At 34.5% G+C, this 23018-nt stretch overlaps 2 protein-coding genes across 6 annotated transcripts in view; both read left to right on the top strand.

Moving 5' to 3' along the window:
* LOC123216888 (LEAF RUST 10 DISEASE-RESISTANCE LOCUS RECEPTOR-LIKE PROTEIN KINASE-like 1.1) overlaps positions 1-5068 on the top strand; it is a 53922-nt gene extending 48854 nt beyond the window's left edge. For 4 of the 5 annotated variants that reach the window (XM_044637536.1, XM_044637535.1, XM_044637533.1 and 1 more), the window contains 3 exons: positions 3382-3420; positions 3549-3803; positions 3910-5068. In XM_044637536.1, the coding sequence (XP_044493471.1) occupies positions 3382-3420; positions 3549-3803; positions 3910-4886 (1271 nt within the window). In that variant the 3' untranslated portion in view covers positions 4887-5068. Of the gene's footprint in view, positions 1-1881; positions 2844-3381; positions 3421-3548; positions 3804-3909 lie in introns of those variants that run through there. The other variant, XM_044637532.1, reaches the window with a different exon arrangement.
* Positions 5069-14863: 9795 nt separating this feature from the next.
* LOC123216263 (LEAF RUST 10 DISEASE-RESISTANCE LOCUS RECEPTOR-LIKE PROTEIN KINASE-like 1.1) lies at positions 14864-18464 on the top strand. Its single transcript, XM_044636665.1, has 4 exons — positions 14864-15654; positions 16325-16378; positions 16461-16715; positions 17232-18464. The coding sequence occupies exons 1-4, from the start codon at positions 14925-14927 to the stop codon at positions 18197-18199; spliced, it is 2007 nt and encodes a 668-aa protein (XP_044492600.1). The 5' UTR covers positions 14864-14924; the 3' UTR covers positions 18200-18464.
* Positions 18465-23018: the final 4554 nt, after the last annotated feature.

Raw genomic sequence — 23018 nt, 5'->3', positions numbered from 1 at the left:
AACCTCTTTGTCTGTTTTGTACGAATGTGTGCCCAGCCTTGAATTCAACCTCTTTGTCTGTTTTATCCTCAATTAATAGTCTTATCATAATGACAACTTGTGGTGTTTCAACACCTCTTGAATTTAAATCCTCTGCTAAATGAAACATGGATAAAGAAGAGAACCTGTTTCAAACTGAAGAAAGATTCATAATTACTTCATCAAAGAGCCTCTTCAAAATGCATAGAAAGATTCCTGAAATATCAGTAGATTTTCTTCTACATACTTCTTTTCTCTGCCCTATTCCCTACTTCACATTCAATGACTTTTCAAAACAGAAAGTCTGCTCCTCAATTGCAGTGTTCCAATACCGTCTATTGAATTCAAGAATTGACAATTCCCCAACTTGTAATTCCCTTTCTTTCAAGATATATTCTGTTTTTCCCCCATTTTTTGGAGAGCTCACATTGGTCTTTCTCCCTGACACCACCATGTTTGTTGCATAGTAGCTATTTGAATTCTGTAAGGTGTTACTTGAATTTAGAAAGTAGGGATTTGAAAAGTGAACTTTTAATGAGATATATGGTGATATCAGAGAGATTAGGTTGTCTTGTAGCCCACCATTTATCTCATAGTATGGATCTTTTTCAAATACATTTTAAGTAAATGTAGTGGTTGGATATCTATCCATTTGCTCATCTAGTCGAACATATCTGGTGTAACTGATGGATTGGAATGACCTATTATAATTCAGAAATGACTTATTATAGAAATGCGTGTGTGCTAAGTATCTGGCGGCTAAAGTTGTTTATAAAAACTGTGTTAGAGTATATGTAAACGAGTGAGCAAAGAATTTGAGTTGAAGCAAAAGAGAACAAAGAAATCTCTTAATCACCCTGTAACATTTTTATTTTGTCTTGGAATTTTCTCCAATGTACGTGGGTTTTCCGTATTGAGTTTTCTTTCTATAAACTTGTGTTCCTGTATTTGAGTCTTTGTAATTTGTTTTTATCTGTCTTTGGTAACAACGTTCAGATTTTTTTTTTTCTGTACGTCAAATCCCTTTCCTCTTTTTCACAACATTTTCTGACCGTTTTTCAGATGTCCACCACAAACTTCTCCAAAGTCGGTGAATTATTTAGTAAAAGTTCCATTTTGTTTTGTTAATGCCATTCAAGATTTTTCTTCTCTGGGCCCTTGTCTATACGTGTCTCAATTCCAAGGCTTCGAAAACTTGACCAGATCAATTAATTCAACCGATTAAATTAGAAATTGACTTTAACCTTGATCTAATTTATGTTGAAACTTAATTTAAGTTTTGAGTCAATCAAATTTGATTAGAATCGATAAGCCTGATAAACTAGTTAAACTTGATAGAATCAAGTTTGATCAAAGTTTGATTATTTTTAAAAAATTTGATTATTTTAAATTAAATTGAATCAATTTCCAAAGGCCTATAAAAAAATATAATACAAAAAATAAAGTTAAAAAAAGGAAAAAATGACATTTCATATCCATTTAAATAACTACTTAATGAAATGTGAAATAACTTCTGTTTTAACATTTCATAACAAAATAAGTTAACTTCAAAGTTTTGAAATATCATATGATTGTAGTATTAGATAATCTGTAAAAAGGTAAATTTCTTCTGTAGGTAATGGTTGGAAGGATAATGTTTTTTTTATTTTTGTATAATGAAATTAAGACATTTTTTCATTTAATTATTTTATTGAGATGTTTTAATTCTTCTATTAAAATGCAAAATTTGTCATTTATTTAAATATTATTTTTAAAAAATTTATTATAACTAAATAATAAATTAAATCGATTAATTAAACTGATTGAATTAAAAACCACTGAGATAACTAATTCAATGACGTTCAGAGTTCTAAAACATTGGGCAATCCAACATGGAGCCCATTAATGAGTTTCTGTACAGTAGCCAACTGTCAAGGCTTTTATTGTGGAAAAGTTCTAACAGAAGTAGTCTTTGTCAGACCTTAATTGCACTTGTTTCGTTCTTTTTCTCAAGTCATCCCGGTGCAATTTCCAAGTCAACTGGCGTGTCTGGGAGGACTGGCAAACTTTTCTTCGGGAAAGAAAGTGAACGCAGGAACAAAAATTTCTATATCATGAACGAAGTTAGTGCATGCCCATAGTCTATTCTCCAATGGCTCGCTTCTCTTCCATAACTTTCTTTGTTCTCTCTTTCCTTCTACATTTTTGCTCTGCTGAAGAAGAGAAGAGGGTAAATTCAAGATGTCCAAGTTTCCGTTGTGGTTTCTTGGGCAATATCAGCTTCCCCTTCTCCAATCGGTCGCATCCGGATTGTGGATTGGTGATTGTAGATAACTGCTCTGAACAATTTCCAAAGATTCAGATTGGGAAGGAGGGACATTGGTTTAGTGTTTCAGCAATCTCACAGGATAATATGATTAATATTAAGGACCCGTATCTTTTTGGAATCCTCGAGAAAAATTGCGGCCGCAACTACTTGAAAAATTTGACTCTTCCCATCTATCCTTTTCTCTCTTTTCGTGTGCCCTTCATTCAATCCCTGTACGAATGCCCCCTCAATTACAATATCCCAAAAAATTTCAGTCGTGCCTGCAACAACTCCCAGCACTCTTATATCTATTACACAAACCCAATTGATAATGTTCAAAATGCTCCACCTCAGTGCTCACTTATTAACTTCCAAGTGAATAAGACACCAAAAAGTGTTGAATATTCTGATTTGTTTACGAGTTTATTCTCTGTTCAAGTGGATGTAACAAATGAATGCTTTGATTGTTTTTTGGCTGGAGGGCGATGCCAAACTGATAGAATGGGAAATTTTGATTGTTCTGGGGCAGAAAGAAGAGGTATCGTAAATTATGGTGCAGTACTCAGGCTGGTTCCTGGTTACTGTTTGTGCTGCTTTTCATGTTGTTTGGTTACTTGCCAATTTACAGTAGATTTAACTAAGTTGCTTTAGTTTTAATATCATGCAACCATACAAACTCTTTTCTAGTTTCTACTTAAATTGCGCTCTGGATTTTGATCGATTCCTTAACAGGATTAAGAGTAGGGGTGGACTGGATCAAATTCATGTCTTGGACTAGTTGTTGGAGCTCCGATGACACTGTTTACACTGTCGGCAGCCCTCCAATGACTCTGTTCACCAGCTCAAATGATCTCAAGCTTGAGTGGGGCATTATGCCTTCAATCCGAACTCAAGCCTACCCCTAGCTTGGATCAAATCCACCCCTGATTCAGAGCTAAAGTAGTCTCATTTGGGAAGTTCTGACTTTCCTTAGTGCAATCATATCTAGGATTTGGATGAAATAAATATACTCACATATGGTTTTTATTATCAGAACTAACACCATTATTTTGTTTATATTTTAACTTTTGTCGTAGGAAAGGGAAACTTGGCAATGAAGCTAGGCCTCGGACTAGGTAATACACCTCTTCAACCACAGTTCTCGGCTGCATATGCTTCTATTAAAAATATTTGGTTAGTATTTTTATGGTTTTCCACAAAAACAGTGTGCCGATAAAAAAGTTTACCCTTTTTTTATCATTAGGTGTTGGAGTTGGAGGGTCTGGTCTAATTGCGGTTCTGTCTTTTATTATTTGGCGTCGCAAGAAACAAAGGTGTAATCCCACAATCTTCAATTCAAGGGACTGTTCTTCTGACCCCTCCTCAAGGTCGGAGCTGGAAGTGGGTGGTGCCTATTTTGGGGTCCCCATATTCTCCTACTCTGAACTTGCAAAAGCCACTAACAATTTTAGTCATGAGAAAGAACTTGGAGATGGAGGCTTTGGAACAGTATACTATGGTAAGCTATTGGAACCAATTAGATAAATTTGCTTAATGAAAGTAGAAAAGAAAATTTGGGACAGTTGACAGGTTGCTGAATGGCCTATTTGATTCTTTTCAATCAGCGAAACTTCGAGATGGGCGGGAGGTTGCAGTAAAGCGCTTATATGAGCACAATTACAGAAGGGTTGAGCAGTTCATGAATGAAGTTGAAATACTCACACGTCTGCGTCACAAAAATCTTGTATCCCTTTATGGCTGCACTTCACGGTTCAGTCAACAGGGTCTCCTTCTTGTGTATGAATATGTTCCCAATGGTACTGTTGCAGATCATCTCCATGGTAATCTAGAGAAGCCAGGTTCATTAACATGGCCTATTCGTATGAAGATTGCAATAGAAACAGCTAGTGCATTGGCATACCTCCATGCTTCTGATATCATACACCGTGATGTGAAAACTAACAACATTCTTCTTGATAGCAATTTTTGTGTAAAAGTTGCGGATTTCGGGCTTTCCAGATTGTTCCCAACTGATGTTACTCATGTCTCAACTGCTCCACAAGGATCTCCAGGCTATGTTGACCCTGAGTATCATCAATGTTATCAGCTAACAGATAGGAGTGATGTATATAGCTTTGGAGTTGTTCTCGTTGAGCTCATATCATCAATGCCTGCTGTAGATATAAACAGGCACAGACATGAGATTAATTTGGCAAACTTAGCAATAAACCGGATCCGGAAACACGCAATAGAAGAGCTGTTCGATCCATTACTAGGATACCAATCTGATGAAGAAGTTCAGAGGATGTTAACTTCAGTTGCAGAGTTGGCATATCTATGTTTACAACAGAACAAGGAAATGAGACCGCCCATGGATGTGATTTTGGAAGAACTGAAGAGAATTCAAAATAGAGAATGGAAATTGGAGGATGTCAGAGACGAGAAAGGTGATAATGAAATGCCAAAGAATATGCACCCACCACCATCACCATCTGATTGCGATAATCTTGCTTTGTTGAAGCATATCAGATTGCCATCTTCACCCATTTCTGTGACTGCCAAATGGGTTAGTAATAATACCACACCTAATGTCAGTGGCTAAGATTTTTGGTTTCTTGTTTCTGGATTTTTGGGTTGAATGGTGAAAATATGTCATCAACGCACATCAGCTCATATTTTTTTGCTGTTTATAGAAGTAATATGCAATATCTGTAGGCTCAAGCAAGAGAGCATGTACATATGTAAACTAATGGTGAATGGAGCAACTTCAAATTTTGCAAGAGAGCTCTGAAATGGCCATACCAGTGTTCATATTTTGCAAATATTCCAATCATGGTTATCCTTTTAATGATATAGTTGAGTATTTTTTTTTTTTAAATTCCTTTGATCGTAATACAAATCTTAAGAGAATCATACTTTAAAAGTCAACTATTAATATTAAAAAGTCTAAGGTTAACTCCATATCAGAATATATACTTTTTGCTTAAGGATTCAACTCTCATACTTTTCATTTAAGATTATAACAGATTGACACTTTTTTCAACCCCTTATTCTTGAATTTTCAAAAGGACCACCAAAAACATCTCCAAAGTTTGATATACTGTAAAATCTCATTTCCTGCTGGTTCTCTAAGTCTTCTGTACGCAATTTCCAAGTCAACTGGGGCGTTTGGATGGATAAAGCAACTCAAGTTCTATATGGAGAAAGCAATGAGTGCAGGCATTCAACTTCTAATCTGAAAAAAAAAAATAAAAGTGATTGCAAAGACTTGGAAGTTGCAATAGTTGATCCTATTGGTACTTTCATTCTAATGGTTCATCTACATTCTGTATTTTGTTTTCTCTTTTCTTTTGTTTCTACTTCTTTGCTTGGCTCAAGAAGAAAACAGGTTGAATCCAAGGTGTCTGTCTCTGTGTTGGGACAGCCCTCTGCCAAGCATGAAACTGGCGGGTGGTGACACGAGTACTGTAGCTGCAGCAAATCCTTAAAAATTTTGAGTCTTCCCATCTCCCCTTCTCTATCTCTTAATGTGCCCTTGATGGATACCTGGACTGCTGCAGGTTTGTAGATTCCCTGGTCTGCTGCTCTCTGCTCTTCAGATTGCTTCTCTGTGTCCAACTCTTGATGCAGGAAGCTGTTGTGTTTGTTTTGTATTGGCCTGCTGGAATTTGCTGTAAATAATTGATTGTGTTTTGGCTTGATGTAACAGAGGAAACTGTTTGTATTTGAGACACACGATGAAATGCAAACCAAAGGAATGTAAATCACTTTTGTTGAATGCAATAAGCAAGATTACAGCCCCAAGTGTTCTGTAATTTATTGTGAAATAAACCAAAGGACAGAACCTAATTGAAAGGCAATAACCGAACCCAGAATAAACCAAATGGATGCTGACTAAAACCTTTCAGCCTCCCCCTAGGCCTAAGCCCCCAAATAACCTCTTTAGTTTTTGTGTTTCTGCTTAATGGAAAACACAACCAACACTTCTCTATTTATAACTCCAGCAGCTACCTTCAAATTGCATTATCCTCCTGCTTCTCAGCTTCATTCAATTTAGAACTTTTCTGCCTATCTGCTATTATCTTGCTGCCATATTCAAAACATGTTATCTTGCCATTATCTTGATATTCAAATCTATGTGCAACACCTGGACATAACTGCATTATTTGTACTTAGCTTGTGATGAATTCCTCTTCTTACCTCTCCTCTGGTATGTTAAATATTGAGGTTATTTTTGTCTTTTACTTATTCAAGGCAGTTGAACTTTAGAATGTGTGATGATCCATAATTTTTGGTACTTTTGCTCAGTCAAGTATGGTTTGCATTTAATGTAAGCATGGCTTCATTGTTTTTGTGATGTTAAAAAGCCTAGTATTATGAATAAAAAGTAGCAAAAAAATACAGTAAAAATTCCCTCAAAATCTTCCTCTATTTTTCAAGTTTTTTCTTCACTTTACAACTCTGCTCAAGCGTAACTCTCTTAATCTGTCACTTGATCATTTGTTCAGTATTTTAATGCTCCTGATCTTCTTTTATTCTTATTCTTGACAACATGGTATCAGAGCGATATTGTTCTTAAAGGGCTGCGTGGTTGAAGGCTCAAAAAAATAATAATTCCTTGAACTGTGTTTTTTCTAGAAATTGATGGCTTCAACATCTTCTTCTTCCATGTCACCTCTAGTTTATAATGGAGAAAACTACCATATTTGGGCTGTTAAGATGAAAGCTTACTTGAGAGGTGTTGGCTTGTGGCAATATGTTGAGGAGGAAAGGGAACCACCTCTTTTAGGACCGAATCCTACTCTGAATCAGTTGAGGATGCATGAGGATGAAGTGGCCAAAGCACCTAGAGCTTTGTCTGTGATACACCAAGCTGTTACAGATGTTGTCTTTTAATGCCAAGTTGTATGAGAAGAAATCTGGATATAATTCCAGTAAGAAAAATTACTTTGAGAAAGGAGGAGAAAAGGGTAAACACAGCAGCGAAGTTTCAAAAAGTGAAGAGAAAAAAGGAAAATACAACCTTTGTCCTCATTGCAAAAGAAAAGGGCATTTTCCAAATCAGTGTTGGTTTCGGCCAAATGTAAAATGCAGATTATGTGGACAGCTTGGTCATATTGATCGTGTGTGCAAAAATGTAATACCCTCAGGTATATTTCAGGGGCAATTATGTCTTTTGACCTTGTTTTGAGATTTTTCTCATTTTAAATATATATATGTATGAGTGTGTTTTTTTATATACATATATATATATATATATACCTAAAGAAAAAGAAAAAAAAAAAGAAAAGAAAAGAAAAGGAAAAAGACAAAGAGAAAAAGAGAAAGAGATAAGGCTTTATAGAGAAGACTTTTCATCATTTTCATCCATATTCCAGCAGCCTCCAGCAGCCACCATTCTTCATACTTTTCTTTGTTTTCTTGAAGAAAATAAGGAAGGATTGGAAGGAGTTTGGAAGAGAAGAAAGAAAAGAAAAGAAAAGGAAGCACTTGGAAACTTTGGTAACCAAAGATCTCCTTCCTTCTCCTTTCATCTATGTTTATATGCATGTTATGTGAATGTGTTAGTGTGTTTTGGTATTGATTTAAAGTGATCTTGGTGATAAAGGAAACAAAACAAGGAGAAGGAAACCAACTTACAAAGATTTGACTTGAAACAAGGTAAGGGATATCATCTTTGATATGTGACATGTTTTAAGCTTTTGGTTCCTTAGATCTAGGTTATAAATGTTGATTTTGATGTTGAGGAATATTGTTTTGCCATTTGGGATGTCTATGTATGTGATTTTGTTTATGGCAGAAAGTTGCATAATATTTACAGTTTTTGCCACTGAGTTCGTCCCATGTTTTGGCTGCCTTATCTGATGAATTATGAGTGCTATTATATCTTTTTGGAAATCTCTTTGAATCCTCTTTCCAATGATATATAGCTTGTATGAATTAGAGATCATTTGGATTGTTAAAGATTGTATAAACCGAAAGGACTGTTTTACTAAATAAACAGAGGAGGCAGTTTTGTCACTGAGTTTATCTCACGTTTTTACTGCCTTATATATGGAATTATGAGTGCTATTATATCTCGTTGGAAAGCTCTTTGAATCCTCTTTCCAATGATATATAGCTTGTATGAATTGGGGATCATGTGAATTGTTAAATATTGCATGAAACACAAGGACTGCTTTATCAAATAAACAGGGGAGGCAGTTTTTGCCACTGAATTTATCTGCTGTTTTGACTGCCTGATTGAATGAATTATGAGTGCTATTATAGCTTGTTAGAAAGCAATTTGAATCCTCTTTTCAACGATATATAGCTTGTATGAATTAGGAACCGTTTGGACTGTGAAATTGTATGAAAAAGAAGGCTGCCCTGTCAAATGAACAGGGCTGTGAACAGTATTTCACAGTTTGGAAAGGAAAAAAAGAAAGAAAAGAAAGGAAAGGAAAAGAAAAGAAAGGAAAGGAAAAAAAAAGAAAGAAGAGAAAAAGAAAAGAAATAAAAGTAAGAAAAGGTTGGGACTCAAGATTCAAGGGTCGTCCCAAGAGTAATGTCTGGTGAGTTATGAATAAATTTAAATGGAAGCGAAATTAGTAAGATATAAGACTCGCATGCATGTTATAAACTATGAGGGGGCACTTTACACTACACCGCCCGTAGTAGGGCACGTCCACAGTAGGACACGTCCGTAGTAGGACATAGACCCCTAGTAGGGTCCGCTCGCAGTAGAGCATGCTCGCAATAGAGCTCAATTCAGATTCAGAAATAGTGTAGTGAAAGAAAAAGAGCTTGAGCTTAGAAAAGTGCTAAATCCCTATAGTTAGCTTCCAGAAAGTATTAAATAGACACCAGATGGGACAAAGTATGACCCAAATAGTAAAGAGTGAACTAAATTATCCCCTCAATCTCTTATAGAAGTTAGGATGTGAGGTTGAGTCCCAAAAGTGAGTTAGAACAGGAAAAAGGGATAGTTTACTTAATTTTTCCCCTTACTGAGTGTTCTTATCACTCACTCCCTTTTCTTTCCTGATTGCAGGTACAAGTGATCGAGGTAGCTGTGAGGCAGGTTCAGGTCAGCGTAGGTAGATCCGGCTGGAGCAGGTTATCTCTGGTTTATATTACATGTATACAGTGGCATGTTTTTATCGACTTTTGACTTTTTGAGATTATGGTACAGTTGCATATGATTACTCCTTGTTTTCAGATGCTTTCAGATGAGTTTTCATATGAGTATATACATCTTTTGTTCGCTTCCAGATTTTCAGTTTTCTTGGAATACTTTCTAAACACTTTTAATGATGCATTTATTTTAAAGTATTTTAAAAAAAAAGAAAAAAAAATAGATGCTACAAATATTAATTCATAACATTTCTCCTTCGATGGATAGTACTTCTAGGGAGGAATGTTACAAAAAAACAAAGCTAGAAATCATCTAGTGCAGCATGCTCAAAATGCAGAAAAGCAGGATAATGAAGGAGAGAACCTGTTTGTTGCCTCTAGCTATGCAAAACAAGATGACAAGTCAGTATGGTTGATAGATAGTGGTTGCTCGAACCATATGACCTTTAATGCATCAATTTTGCAGGACTTGGATACTTCCTATTCATCTAAAGTGAAGATTGGTAATGGAGAATTATTGGAAGTTAAAGGAAAATGTGTTGTTTATATTCCAACTCAAACAAGTACTAAAATCATTAATGATGTTCTTTATGTTCTTGGAATAAATCATAACTTACTGAGTGTTGGTCAAATGGTTGATAAGGGTTATTTTTTGCATTTTGCAAAGAAATCATGCTCAATTAAAGATCAAGCAGGAAATGAATTGATGATAGTTGAAATGCATAATAAAAATTTTGAAATAAGTTGGATGCAATTGTGTGACAATGTTTTACATCATGTTGAGTTTAATTCACAATTATGGTAGAAAAGATTTGGCCATTTCAGTTACTCAACTTTGAAACAAATGCATGTCAAGCAAATAGTTTTAAATATGCCAACAGTTGATGAGATTGAAGATGTGTGTGAAACTTGTTAGTTGGGTAAACAAGTTAGATCTCCTTTTGCAAGCAGCAACTCTAGAGCTTCTGAAAGACTGAATTTAGTGCACTCAGATATGTGTGGACCTATGAGCATTCCTTCCTTAAATGGAAGCAAATACTTCTTGTTATTTATTGATGACTATTCAAGGTTCTGCTGGATTTATTTTATGAAACAAAAGACTGAAGTTCTGAATTTGTTTAAGAAATTTAAAGCAGAAGTGGAGAAGCAATCCAGTTTCAAGTTGAAAGTATTAAGAACTGACAATGGAGGTGAGTATTCCTCTAAAGAGTTTGCTGATTTCTGTTGTGCTGAAGAAGTGGTGCATCAGTTTACTACCCCTTATACTCCACAGCAGAATGGAGTTTCTAAGAGAAAGAACAGATCCATCTTGGAAATGGCCAGGTGTCTCATGTTTGAGAAAAAACTCCTTAAGGAGTTTTGGGCTGAAGCTTCAAACATATCAGCATATTTGTTAAATCTACTTCCTACCAAGGCTTTAAATTATAGAACTCCTCATGAGTTATGGTATGGAAACAAACCAGAGATGGATCACTTGAAGGTGTTTGGTTGTCTATGTTATGTGCATGTACCAAAGGAAAAAAGAACAAAACTAGATGAAAAGGCTGAAGTAGGAATTTTTATTGGTTACAACAGCCTTACTAAAGGATTTCAAATTTATAATCCTAAAAAAAAAAAGGTTATGATAAACAGAGATGTAAAATTCAGTGAGCTTGCAGCTTGGAATTGGGAAGCTGATGAAGAGACAGAACAACCTTCTGGAATTAGACCCAACCTTAATAAAAGGTCTGAAGATGAATCTTATTCCAGTGATGATGAGAATGTTCCTGCAACTAGAATGAGATCTCTCGAAGACATTTACAATAGTTGTAATATGGCACTAGTTAAACCAAGCTCTTATGAAGAAGTTGTCCAAAGTGATGAGTGGAAGACTGCTATGGATGATGAACTTCAAATGATAAATAAAAACTCAACTTAGACTTTGGTAGAAAGGCCTCAAGATCACAAAGTGCTTGGAGTAAAGTGGATTTACAAGACCAAGTACAATCCAGATGGGTCAATTAATAAGCACAAGGCTAGATTAGTGGTGAAGGGATATCAATAACAATTTGGAATTAATTTCACTGATACCTTCGCTCCAGTGGCAAGGTATGATACCATCAGACTTTTGACTGCTTTAGCTGTTAATTTAGATTGGAAAATTTACCACCTTGATGTAAAATCGGCTTTCCTTAATGGTGTTCTTGATGAAACCATTTATGTTGAACAACCAGTGGGCTATGTTGTGAAAGGTAAAGAAGATGGAGTGTATAAATTACATAAGGCACTTTATGGCCTCAAGCAAGCTCCAAAAACTTGGTATACCCGAATTCATAATTATCTACTCAGTCAAGGTTTTTTTTGCAGCCTAAATGAATCCACTCTATATGTCAAGTATGGAAAAGGTAAAGTAAAAATGGTTGTGTCCCTGTATGTGGATGACTTGCTAGTGACAGGAGGAGAATTAAGCCTCATTTCAAAATTTAAAGAGAATATACAGTGTGAATTTGAAATGGCAGACTTAGGTGAGATGACATATTTTCTGGGAATAGAGTTTAATCAATTTGAGGATGACATTTTTATTTCTCAAAGCAAATATGCTTCTGATTTGCTTAAGAAGTTTAATATGTAGAATTGCAAGACTGTGACCATTCCTCTAGTTGCCAATGAAAAGTTTAAGGACAAGGAATCTAGTGATTTTGTAAATGTCACTAGTTACAGAAGCTTAATTGGAAGTCTTTTGTATTTGTCATCCACTAGACCTAACATAATGTTCTCTACCTCTTTGCTATCAAGATTCATGCAATCACCTAAGTTAATTCACATAAGGGCTGCTAAAAAAGTCTTGAGATACATTAGAGGGACAGCAGAGTTTGGACTATGGTTTTCGAAATCTCAAAGTTGTGATGTTATTGGTTACTTGGACAGTGACTGGGCTGGAAGTATTTCAGATTCAAAGAGCACTTCAGGTTATTGTTTTTCACTTGGAAGTGTTGTCTTTTGTTGGAATTCAAAGAAACAAGCTGTAGTTGCCCAATCTTCAGCTGAAGCTGAATACATAACAGCTTCAAATGCCTCAAACCAAGCTATTTGGCTAAAGAAGTTACTCACTGACCTTGGACAAATGCAGAACAATGGGATTGTGCTTCATATTGACAACAATGCTGCCATAGCCATCACTCAAAATCCAGTTTACCATGGCCGAACAAAACATATCAGTGTTAAGTTTCATGCAATCAGAGAGGCTGTTAAATCTGGAGACATTAAAATTACTCACTGCTCCTCCAAAGATCAAGTTGCAGATATATTCAACAAAGCCTTGCATAAGCCACAACTTGAGTATTTAGGAACTAAGCTTGGTGTTACTACAATAACCTCAACGGAGGAGTGTTAACTATTGAGGTTATTTTTGTCTTTTACTTATTCAAGGCAGTTGAACTTTAGAATGTGTGATGATCCATAATTTTTGGTACTTTTGCTCAATCAAGTATGGTTTGCATTTAATGTAAGCATGGCTTCATTGTTTTTGTGATGTTAAAAGGCCTAGTATTATGAATTAAAAGTAGCAGAAAAATACAGTAAAAATTCCCTCAAAATCTTCCTCTGTTTTTCAAGTTTTTTCTTCATTTTACAACTCTGTTCAGGCGTAACTCTTTTAATCTGTCACTTGATCATTTGTTCAGCATTTTAATACTCCTGATCTTCTTTTATTCTTATTCTTGACAACATGGTACACCCAGGTAACGGGAGGTCTATCAGCCCTACGATCAATCCCTGTTCAAATGCCCTGTCAATTACATGATCCCCAAAAATTTCAGCTTGGCCTGCAGTAATTCCCAGCATTCCTATATCTACTATAGTAACCCTAGTAATAATTTGCAGCCCTCTCCATACTGATGCACTACTATTAATTTCCGAGTGAAAAATACCGAAACAAGCGTTGAATATGTTGATATATTTATGTTATATGGGGGTGATCCGAGTTTTGTGAGTTCAGATCCAAATTTTGACCGTGTCAAATTCTGTAATTTTTTATCATCGGTTGCATTTGTTTAAGCGGATTTTGACCTTCTTTCATTTGATTAAGGAATGAATCCTCAATCAACTCCAGCTATTGGAGATTTCTGTAGCCTTAAAATGGGATTAGAAGTGGGGCTTAGTTTTTCATTTAGGATTAGGAGTCAATTTTATTATAGCGTTGATTCAATTCAATAAACAAATTTCTTCTTCGGTAAGTGTGAATTTCAGTATACACACGATATGCAGGAAGAAGAATCAAGATTAGAAACGAGAATCCAAGCTTTGTCCTCTCAAGGGTTTACCAGAGAAGGTCACACTCCCAATTCCCCCGTAAGGACACATGACCAATCATTTAGCATAAGTTAGCATCAGATTGATACTTGGTGTAAAATCGCTTTTCCCTTTTCACACCTTTCTCTTGAATTTTCAAAAGAACCACCAAAACTTCTCTAAAGCTTGTGGACCATTTAGCGTAGTTTCCCATTTGTTTTGTAATGAATAAGATGGGGAACCAATTAATGGCCATTATTTTATGAAGTTCTCCAATCATGGAGCCAGGATCTTTCATTTCTCCCCGTCATTAATTTAAACGCGTTAAGCAAGCGGCACGCAAGAGAACTTGAAAGCCATCAGAAGGGTCTTTTTCAGACTAGTCAATTAGTCAAGTCTTTTGACAGTACCAATTTAATAATAGAGAAGAAAATGAGAAGTTTCACATTTGTCTCCGGATAAACCCGGATTCAAAGCGAGCTAAGCTTGAAAATAAGTTGCCTTGAGTTTGATTTGAATTTATTATAATAGATTCGAATTGAATTCAAATTGATTGGAGTTATATATCATAGAAAAGTTTTGGACAGATTAATCAGTATTATCGATAGAATGAATAATACTACTAAAAATGATAAAAAATATTGTCAACAGGATTAATAGTATTACCGATGACATAAAAGTATCACCAAAGGAAGATTAAAGTCGAATTAGTGTCGAGATACTAAACTAAAACTTTTGCTTGAATTTGATTCTAATCATATTGAATATCAATTTGAGTCATGCTAACTTGGTTTGAATCTACTCTTAACGAGATATTCAACCCAAATGGATTAGTTCAAGTTTAGCTCGAATCTTAAATGGTTAGTTTAAGTTCAAACTAGTTGGAAATGTCATCTAAGTCATTGGCGGGAAAAATATTCTCATTGCTAGGATAAATAGTATTGTTAACAAATGAATAATGTTATTGGAGTAGGTTTGAGTCAAACTTAAATTAAGCTATCAAACTTAAGCTCCAGCTTGAATTGAGCCTAACACCAAGTTGAGCCGGCTCAATTCCGGCCCCCCTTAAGGAATAGCTCAAGTTGCACTCGTTTCCTTCTGATTTTCTAAGTCTTCTCTATGTAATTTCTAAGTCAACTGCCGTGTTGGGATAGAAAAGGCACTTCCAGTTCCATTTTGAGAAAGAAGTGAGTGCAAAAGACTTCGGAAAGTAGCCATAGTTCGAGCTTGTTGTTACTTCTGTTGCTGACTGGAGATGGCTCATATCTCTTACGTTCTGACTTTTCTTTTATCAGTTCTTTTCCTTTTACTGCTTTGCCTGGCTCAAGAGGACAGGAGGTTGAATATTCCGAGATGTCCACGTTTTCGCTGTGGTGTTATCGGCAACATAGGCTTCCCCTTCTCCAATCGAACGCATCCGGAATGTGGGTTGCTGGTTGTAGATAGCTGCACTGAACCATTTCCGAGGATTCAGCTGGGGAAGGAGGGGCAATGGTTCAATATCACAGGCATCTCTCAGGATAATACATTAGAGCTTCATGACAAAAATTCTGAAGAAGAGGTACAAAAATGTAGCAGAAAATCCTTAAAAAACTTAACTCTTCCAATCTCTCCTTTTCTCTCATTTAATGTGCCCCATCAAGTAGCAGCGTTCGAATGCCCCCTCAATTACGCCATCCCGAAAAATTTCGTTTCTTTCTGCAATAATTCCCAACACTCCGTTATCCTTTACGGGGGCCCAACAAATTGTTTTCCAGGCTCTCTTCCTGGTTGTTCACAGCCTAATTTCCGAGTGCACAATACTAAAACAAGTATTGAATATTCTTATTTGTTTACGGGCTTCTTTAGGGTGGAAGTGAATGTGACTGATGAATGTTATGATTGCTTTTTGGCGGGAGGACAATGCAAAACTGATAGCAATGGAAACTTTAATTGTTCTGTGACAGGAAGAACAAACTCCTCAGTATCTGACACTCCAAGACCAGGTATCACTAGTTATGGTGAAGTTCTAGGACTGATTCCTGGTTGCTACATTTCTTGCTTTCTATTTTTACATATTGATTTCTTTGTTGTTATATTTTACTTGGTAAATTTCATAGATTTGAATGAGGTGCATTAATTTTAATACCCTTCTTGGAAAAACAAAATTCTTCCTCTCGCCAACTGATTTTTACAGTCTTTTATGTTGAAATTGTCTACAAGGGCCTATGCTAACGCATATGAGGTCCTGTTGTCGATCAGTAGGCTGAGGTCCCTCTCTCCGTTAAGCGGACAAGGTGAAGAGGGCAGTGCCTCCGAGCTTACAAGCGGAGTTTAACCATCCACTACCTGCTTCTTATTAAATAGTGGATTCGCTAGATGCAGTTTGAATTTCTCTCATGAAGTGACATTTTATGATTTTTCTGAGGATTAAGAATCCTACTCGGGCTTAGTTTTGATTTAGAAATGATAATCTTAATATATATAAACATATGATTTTCTTGTATGAGTGTGATAACAATTGGAGAGATAGAAAAAAATTGTCTAATATTGATTCTATAGGATGTAACCCGGTTTATAGATTGCGCAAGTCTTTTCTTCTTACCATGTGACTATTTGCTTTTTTAATCTCGTACTCAATCTCTGGTCCGTTTTCTAACAATGTTTATTCTCCAGTAACTTTTATTGCAGGAAATGGAAAAAAGATATTGAAGCTACGCCTAGGAATAGGTAATACGCCTATTGAATGGTTTTGGAAACTTTCAATGATAAGCATTTGATTAGTATTTTGTGGTTTCCTTCTGCTCATTAGGTCTTGGAGTTGGAGGATCTCCGATTGTGGCTCTGTTGATTTTCATTATTTGGCGATGCAAGAAACAAAAAGACACTTCCACAGGCTTCAATTCCAGAAATGTTTTTTCTGATCCCTCTTCAAGATCAGAGATGGAAATGGGTGTTGTCTACTTTGGGGTCCCCATATTCTCCTACTCTGAACTTGCAAAAGCCACCAACAATTTTAGTGATGAGAAAGTACTTGGAAATGGAGGCTTTGCAACAGTATACTATGGTAAGAAGATTTACTTTTAGATACCTTTTGCTAAATGAAGGTAGGAAGAAAGTTTGGAACGGCATAATACCACTTAGATGAGTCTAACTATCATTCTTTCTAAACCAAATTACTCTTTTTTCGGTTAAAGAGACTAAACTCTAAGATTTTTCAATTAAAAAGACCAAACTTATAGATTTTCCTGTTAAATAGTCTAAATTTTTACTATTTTTTATCGAAGTTGTTAAATTAACAATCTTATTTTCAAAACAAAACAAAACAATAATTGTGTTTTTTTTATACCTTCAATAAAAACTCTTAAAAATGCTATCATTTTTATAAGAAAAGCTATTCCTTCAATAGGAAAAAAGTTCAATCTCTTTAATTATAAAAAAAAAGTTCAATCTTTTCAATAGAAAAATAAAATTTAATCTCTTCGATAGAAAAGAAATATTTCGGTATTTGTGCATATTGTTTCTCAAATTGAAACAATCCACAAATTTCTAATAGGCCTATTTGATGATCCTTTTAAATCAGCAAAACTTCGAGATGGAAGGGAAGTTGCAGTAAAGCGTCTAAATGAGTACAATCACAGACGAGTTAAGCAGTTTATGACTGAAGTTGAAATCCTCACACGTCTGCGCCATAGAAATCTTGTATCCCTTTATGGCTGCACTTCTCAGCACAGTCAGCAAGGTCTCCTTCTTGTGTATGAATATGTTCCCAATGGAACTGTTGCAGATCATCTCCGCGGTGATCCAGCAAAGATTGGTTCATTAGCCTGGCCTATCCGTTTGAAGATTGCAATAGAAACAGCCAGTGCATTGGCATATCTCCATGCTTCTGATATCATACACCGGGATGTGAAGACTAAAAACATTCTTCTTGACAACAATTTTTGTGTAAAAGTTGCTGATTTTGGGCTTTCCAGGTTTTTCCCAGCTGATGTTACTCATGTCTCAACAGCTCCACAAGGGTCTCCAGGCTATGTTGATCCTGAGTATTATCATTGTTATCAGCTAACAGATAGGAGTGATGTATATAGCTTTGGAGTTGTCCTGATTGAGCTTATTTCATCAATGCGTGCTTTTGACAAAAAAAGGCAAAGACATGAGATCAATTTGGGTAACTTTGCGATAAACAGGATCGAAAAATGCTTGATCGAAGAGCTGGTGGACACAAGCCTTGGATCCCAATCAGATGAACGAGTTAGAAGAATGATAACTTCAGTTGCAGAGTTGGCATTTCTTTGTCTGCAACAGAACAAGGAAATGAGACCTCCCATGGATGTCGTTTTGGAGGAACTGAAGAGAATTGAAAGTGGAAACTGGATACTGGAAGATGTAAAAGAAGAAAAAGATAACAATGATGTGCTCAATAGTATGCAGACACCACCAGATTGTGACAATCTTGCACTGTTGAAGGACAAGAGGGTGCCGTCCTCACCCATTTCTGTCGCTCCAAAATGGGTTAATAGTAACACTAGACTAAGTGTTAGTTACTAAGATTTCTTCTTTCTGCAGCTGGAATTTGAGCACATCTGCTATCATTTTTGTGTTCTTGGAATTTGTATGTATATGTGCTCGTTAAAGGAAGTTGAAAGGTACATTGTTTCTTGTTCTTCTTTCTAGAGGTTCTGTAATTGCTATACTAGTATTCATAATCTGTAAGTGTTCCGATCATGGCCTACTTATCATTACAGGTGGAATTGAGTTGGGCCCAACTCGATCTCAGCTTGAATCTTTAATATTCATCTCCAGTTCAAGTTCATTTGAACTATTGTACGGTACCATCAAAAAGCCATCAGCAGATTCTAAATTTGAGGGCTGGTGAATACTATCATAAATAGTTTCATAAGAGGAACAAACAGGTCGACCCCAAACCAAATAATCAGACTAGAACTTGGGGTGTAATTGAACTAAGTAATGCTTAGCTCAAGCTTGGCTCTTTTATCTGTGTTTGATTAATGTAATTTTTTATTACTAAAAATGACAAACTATCATAAAGATATATTATTTAAAAGATTATTAGATATAAATTATTACTATATTTAAAAAAATTGGTATAAATAAATAATTATTATATTTTATTGAAATTAATATAAAAATATTAAGATATTATTTTACTTAAATTAAAAAGTTATTGGATATAAATTAGTATTGTGTTTAGTTAAACTAACATGTTTCATGTTAAAATATTTGTTTTGTGTATTTTCTAAAATATTCTTCATGTTAATAATACATTAGAATTATTTTTTCAAATTAGCAAATTATGATATGAATATATTAAATTATTTTGTTAGTTTTAATCTTATTATCAATATATTTATTAAACAATATTTTCTATATTACTGAGAAACCCTTAGGTGAATCTTACATTGCTAAAGCATGAGACTGAAGTTAGGTATGTGTGCACATCCTAAATCACTTAGCTATAAAAAGATGAAACTAGTTAAATAGCTTGTGAGCTCTTTAAACTATCAAAAAGAGTTTTGGGTTACAAAACTCAAAAACAAAATTATGATGGATTTTATGTCTAAAGTGAACAATATTTTGATAGTGAGTTAGACTATTGAACTAGGGATATTACAAATAGTATCAGAACTGTTCCGTGCGTCCTCTTAAGTGATGGCTCATAAAGGGGGGTAAATGTGACACCCTTAGGCAAATCTCACATCAGCTTAAAATTGACAATATCTTAACAATTGGTCGAACTATTGAACCAAGGATGGACTATGTATCCAAAGCAGACAATATCTTAACAATGGGTCAAACTATTAAACTAGGGATGTTAGGAATGGTATCAAAGTTGTTTCGAGTGTCCTTTTGAACAGTGGTGAGACAAACCTCAACAAGGATGCTAAGTCCCGTAAAGGGGTAAATGTGACAACTTTAGACAAATCTCACATTGGCAAGATGGGTAAATATGACATCCTTAGACAAATCTCACATTGACAAAGTATGAAAAAGATATTGGGTTAGTTTATGCATCTCACATTGCTTGGGTTGCTAAGATGATGATTGGTTAAATAGTCTGTTAGCTCTTTTAATTGTCAAGATACGTTTTGGGTTATAAAACTCAAAAACAAAACCATGATAGATTGCATGTCCAAAGTAAACAATGTCTTAACAATGGGTTTGTCTATTGGATCATAAATATTATAAATTGTATCATAACCTTTCCACTATCCTCTTGAACGATGGTGGGGCAAACCTTAGTGAGGACATTAAGTCTCGTAAGGGAGGATGATTGTGAGACCCTTATGCTAATCCCACATTAGAAAATCACGAGAGAAATGTTAGACATGTGTGTCCATCTCACATCGCTTAGGAATAAGAAGATGAAACTAGTTAAATTGCCTATAAGCTCCTTAAGCTGTCAAAATGTGTTTTGAGTTCTAAAACCCAAAAGCAAAACCATAATGAACTGTATATCCAAAATGGATAATATTTTAACAATAGGTTTGACTATTGAATCAGAGATGCTACAAATACTTGTTAATTTAATTAAAAATTGAAGGTATTTTGTCCTAACATTTTAATAAGTAAAAATAAATAGTAACAAAATTAATATTACCTTAGTAATATTTTAATACTTAAGGCAAAATTAATAATTAAACTATTTTTTATATTATCTACCACATCACCATTAGTAATAGAAAATTTAAATCAGACAAGAATTTTTTAATACTTATAAATCAAACAAGTTAATAATAATAATAATAAATAGATCATCGGATTAATCAAATATTACCCTAAACCAAATGTCCCCTAAGGGTTAGGTCAAGCTTGTGGGATGAGCTTATTTTGACTTAAACTCAATTCGAAAAATTATATTCAAACCTTTTAATTTCTAAAATATTCTTTAAATCGTATAATTTATATATTTATTAATTACTCATTTATATTCAGAGTCAAGAAACAAGACTTTAGAGGTGTAAATATAATATTTGAAACTATTAGGAGTATATTGATAATTTCCTTGAGTCAGGTCATAAGCTCACTAAGCTGAATAACATCATCTTGTGGCTTGGTTTGATTGAAGTTGAGCGAGCTTATCTACCCTTAAATGAGTAAAGGGATATACCCTGATTAAGAATCCTCAAAACTTGTGGATAAAACCGATTGAAAGCTAATGTTTTGCAAAACTATTAGTTTTACAATTTTTGTGGGTTATAACACATAGTGCCCGAGTCTAGGACAACAATATACGATTTTTATAGTGTTATTTCTCTCATTTACCTTCTCATAAGTAAAGGTAAATAATTTGATTAAATATCACCAAAACCTATTGATAAAACAGGTTAAAATCCTTATTTATTATTATTATTATTATTATTATTATTATTATTATTATTTGCATAACCTTCAATTTTTACAATTGTTGTGGGTTATATAACACATGGGCCTTTAGTATGGAATAACTTTGGATGGTTTTTGAGCAGTTCTTCACGCTATCCACCTCTTGTGAGTAAAAGTAGATAACATAATTGAGAATCCTTGAAATATATGGATAAAACCAATCAACATCTTTTTTCCTTTTTTGCAAAACCCCCCAATTTCGCATTTTTTATGGGTTATAACACATTGGTCCTGAATATGAGATAACGCTTGATGATCTTTTAGGCATTTTCACCCATCTATCCCCTCACGAGTTATGGTAAATAACCTGATAAAGAATCCCCAAAACCTATGGATAAAATATATCAAAATCCACGGTTTTTGCAAAACCCCTAGTATTTATGGGTAGCACATGGGCTTCAGAATGTGGGATAACATTGAACAATTTTTTAGGCAACTTCATCTCATTTACCCTTTCATTAGTAAATGCAAATGCATAGATTGAGAATCTTCGAACTTACAAAACTCTTAGATTTTTGCAATTTGGGTGGATTATAGCACATAGGCCTTTGGTGTGGGATAATGATGGACAATTTTATGAGACAATTTTTTGCCCCATCTACCCTCTCATAAGTAATGGTAGATTACCTTATTGGGAATCATCAAAACTTGTTTATAAAATTGGTTGAAATCCAAGATTTTTGTGGAACCTCCAAGTTTTATGGTTTTTGTAAGTTATATTACATGGGACTCTTGTGTGATAACGTTGAATGGTTTTTAGTTATTATTCAATATTTTCTTAATATTCCGTCTCATAAGTGAAGGTAAACAACTTGATTAAGAACACTCGATACTTGTGGATAAACCAACCAAATCTACAATTTTTTGTGAGAGTGGTCATAAGAATTATAATACTTGTGAGGTGTATGAAAACTCAAGACTTGGTTAATTGATAATACCCCAAAGTTTTGTTTGCTTCATGTAATTTTTTTATTACAAATAATAAAATATTACAAATAATTATGGTAGATTTTTAGAAAGATTGCTATATACAACTTACTAACTTAGGTTAGATGACTATTTCCCATACAAACTTGGATGAAACAACAATTTTCGATCTTTTTTAGTTTGAAAAGTCCATTTTTCCACTTAATAATTAATTCGACCAGTGTAAACCATTTGGATTTATTATAAATTATTAGTTTATTTATTTTAGTCTAATTTACAAAACTACCCTTAGTGCTTAATACAAATAAAAATAGCTACTTTGTTCTTATGTTTTACTAAAATTATGAAAATACCCTAAACTTCTTTTAAACATTAATTATAATTATATTGTTTTATTATGTGTTTTTTAAAATTATCTTTGGTAGGGAAAATTATTTTTTTCCACCCAAGGTTTGATAAAACAATAGATTCTCAGTTGTTAAGTTTGAAAAAAAATATCTTTATATATATTTGTCAAAATCAATAATTAGTTTTAACAGTTAAACAATATTTATATTATTTTATTTAAATATTATCATGAGTTGTAATTAAATGTCATTTTGTCTCTAATGTTTATTGTAAACAGTATTGTTGGGAAATAAATGTCGTTTAAAGTGCACACAAGCTTCAGCTGCAAGAAGGTTTCTCTTTGTTTTAGTTGTAGTAGTAGATTGTATTTTTCCGGTTTTTATTTAGTTGTCTAATTGAAAGGGGCTGAGACTTTAAATGTTGGCCAAGAAGGGGCACCATTTGGTTGTGATGGCTAAATGTGATTTCTAGGCACCTTGCACTCCATTTTTTATAGTTGGGACTAGACTGAAAGTTTGTAGAAACTGTTTTAGCTGTATTGTTGAAATTGAGTTTAAAGCCGAGCTAAGCCTAAACAGGGCTCGACTCATTTTTTGTTTATTCTGTACTAGTCAAGCTTACTTAATCATGTGTCCGTATTTGACTCGTTTGATAATTTTATTGTTTGTGATCAATTTGTATTAACTCA

This window comes from Mangifera indica, chromosome 5 (genome assembly GCF_011075055.1).
Source record: "Mangifera indica cultivar Alphonso chromosome 5, CATAS_Mindica_2.1, whole genome shotgun sequence".
Classification (NCBI taxonomy): Eukaryota; Viridiplantae; Streptophyta; class Magnoliopsida; order Sapindales; family Anacardiaceae; genus Mangifera; species Mangifera indica.
Note: the sequence above shows the minus strand (reverse complement) of the source record. Positions and strands in the feature narration are given on the sequence as shown.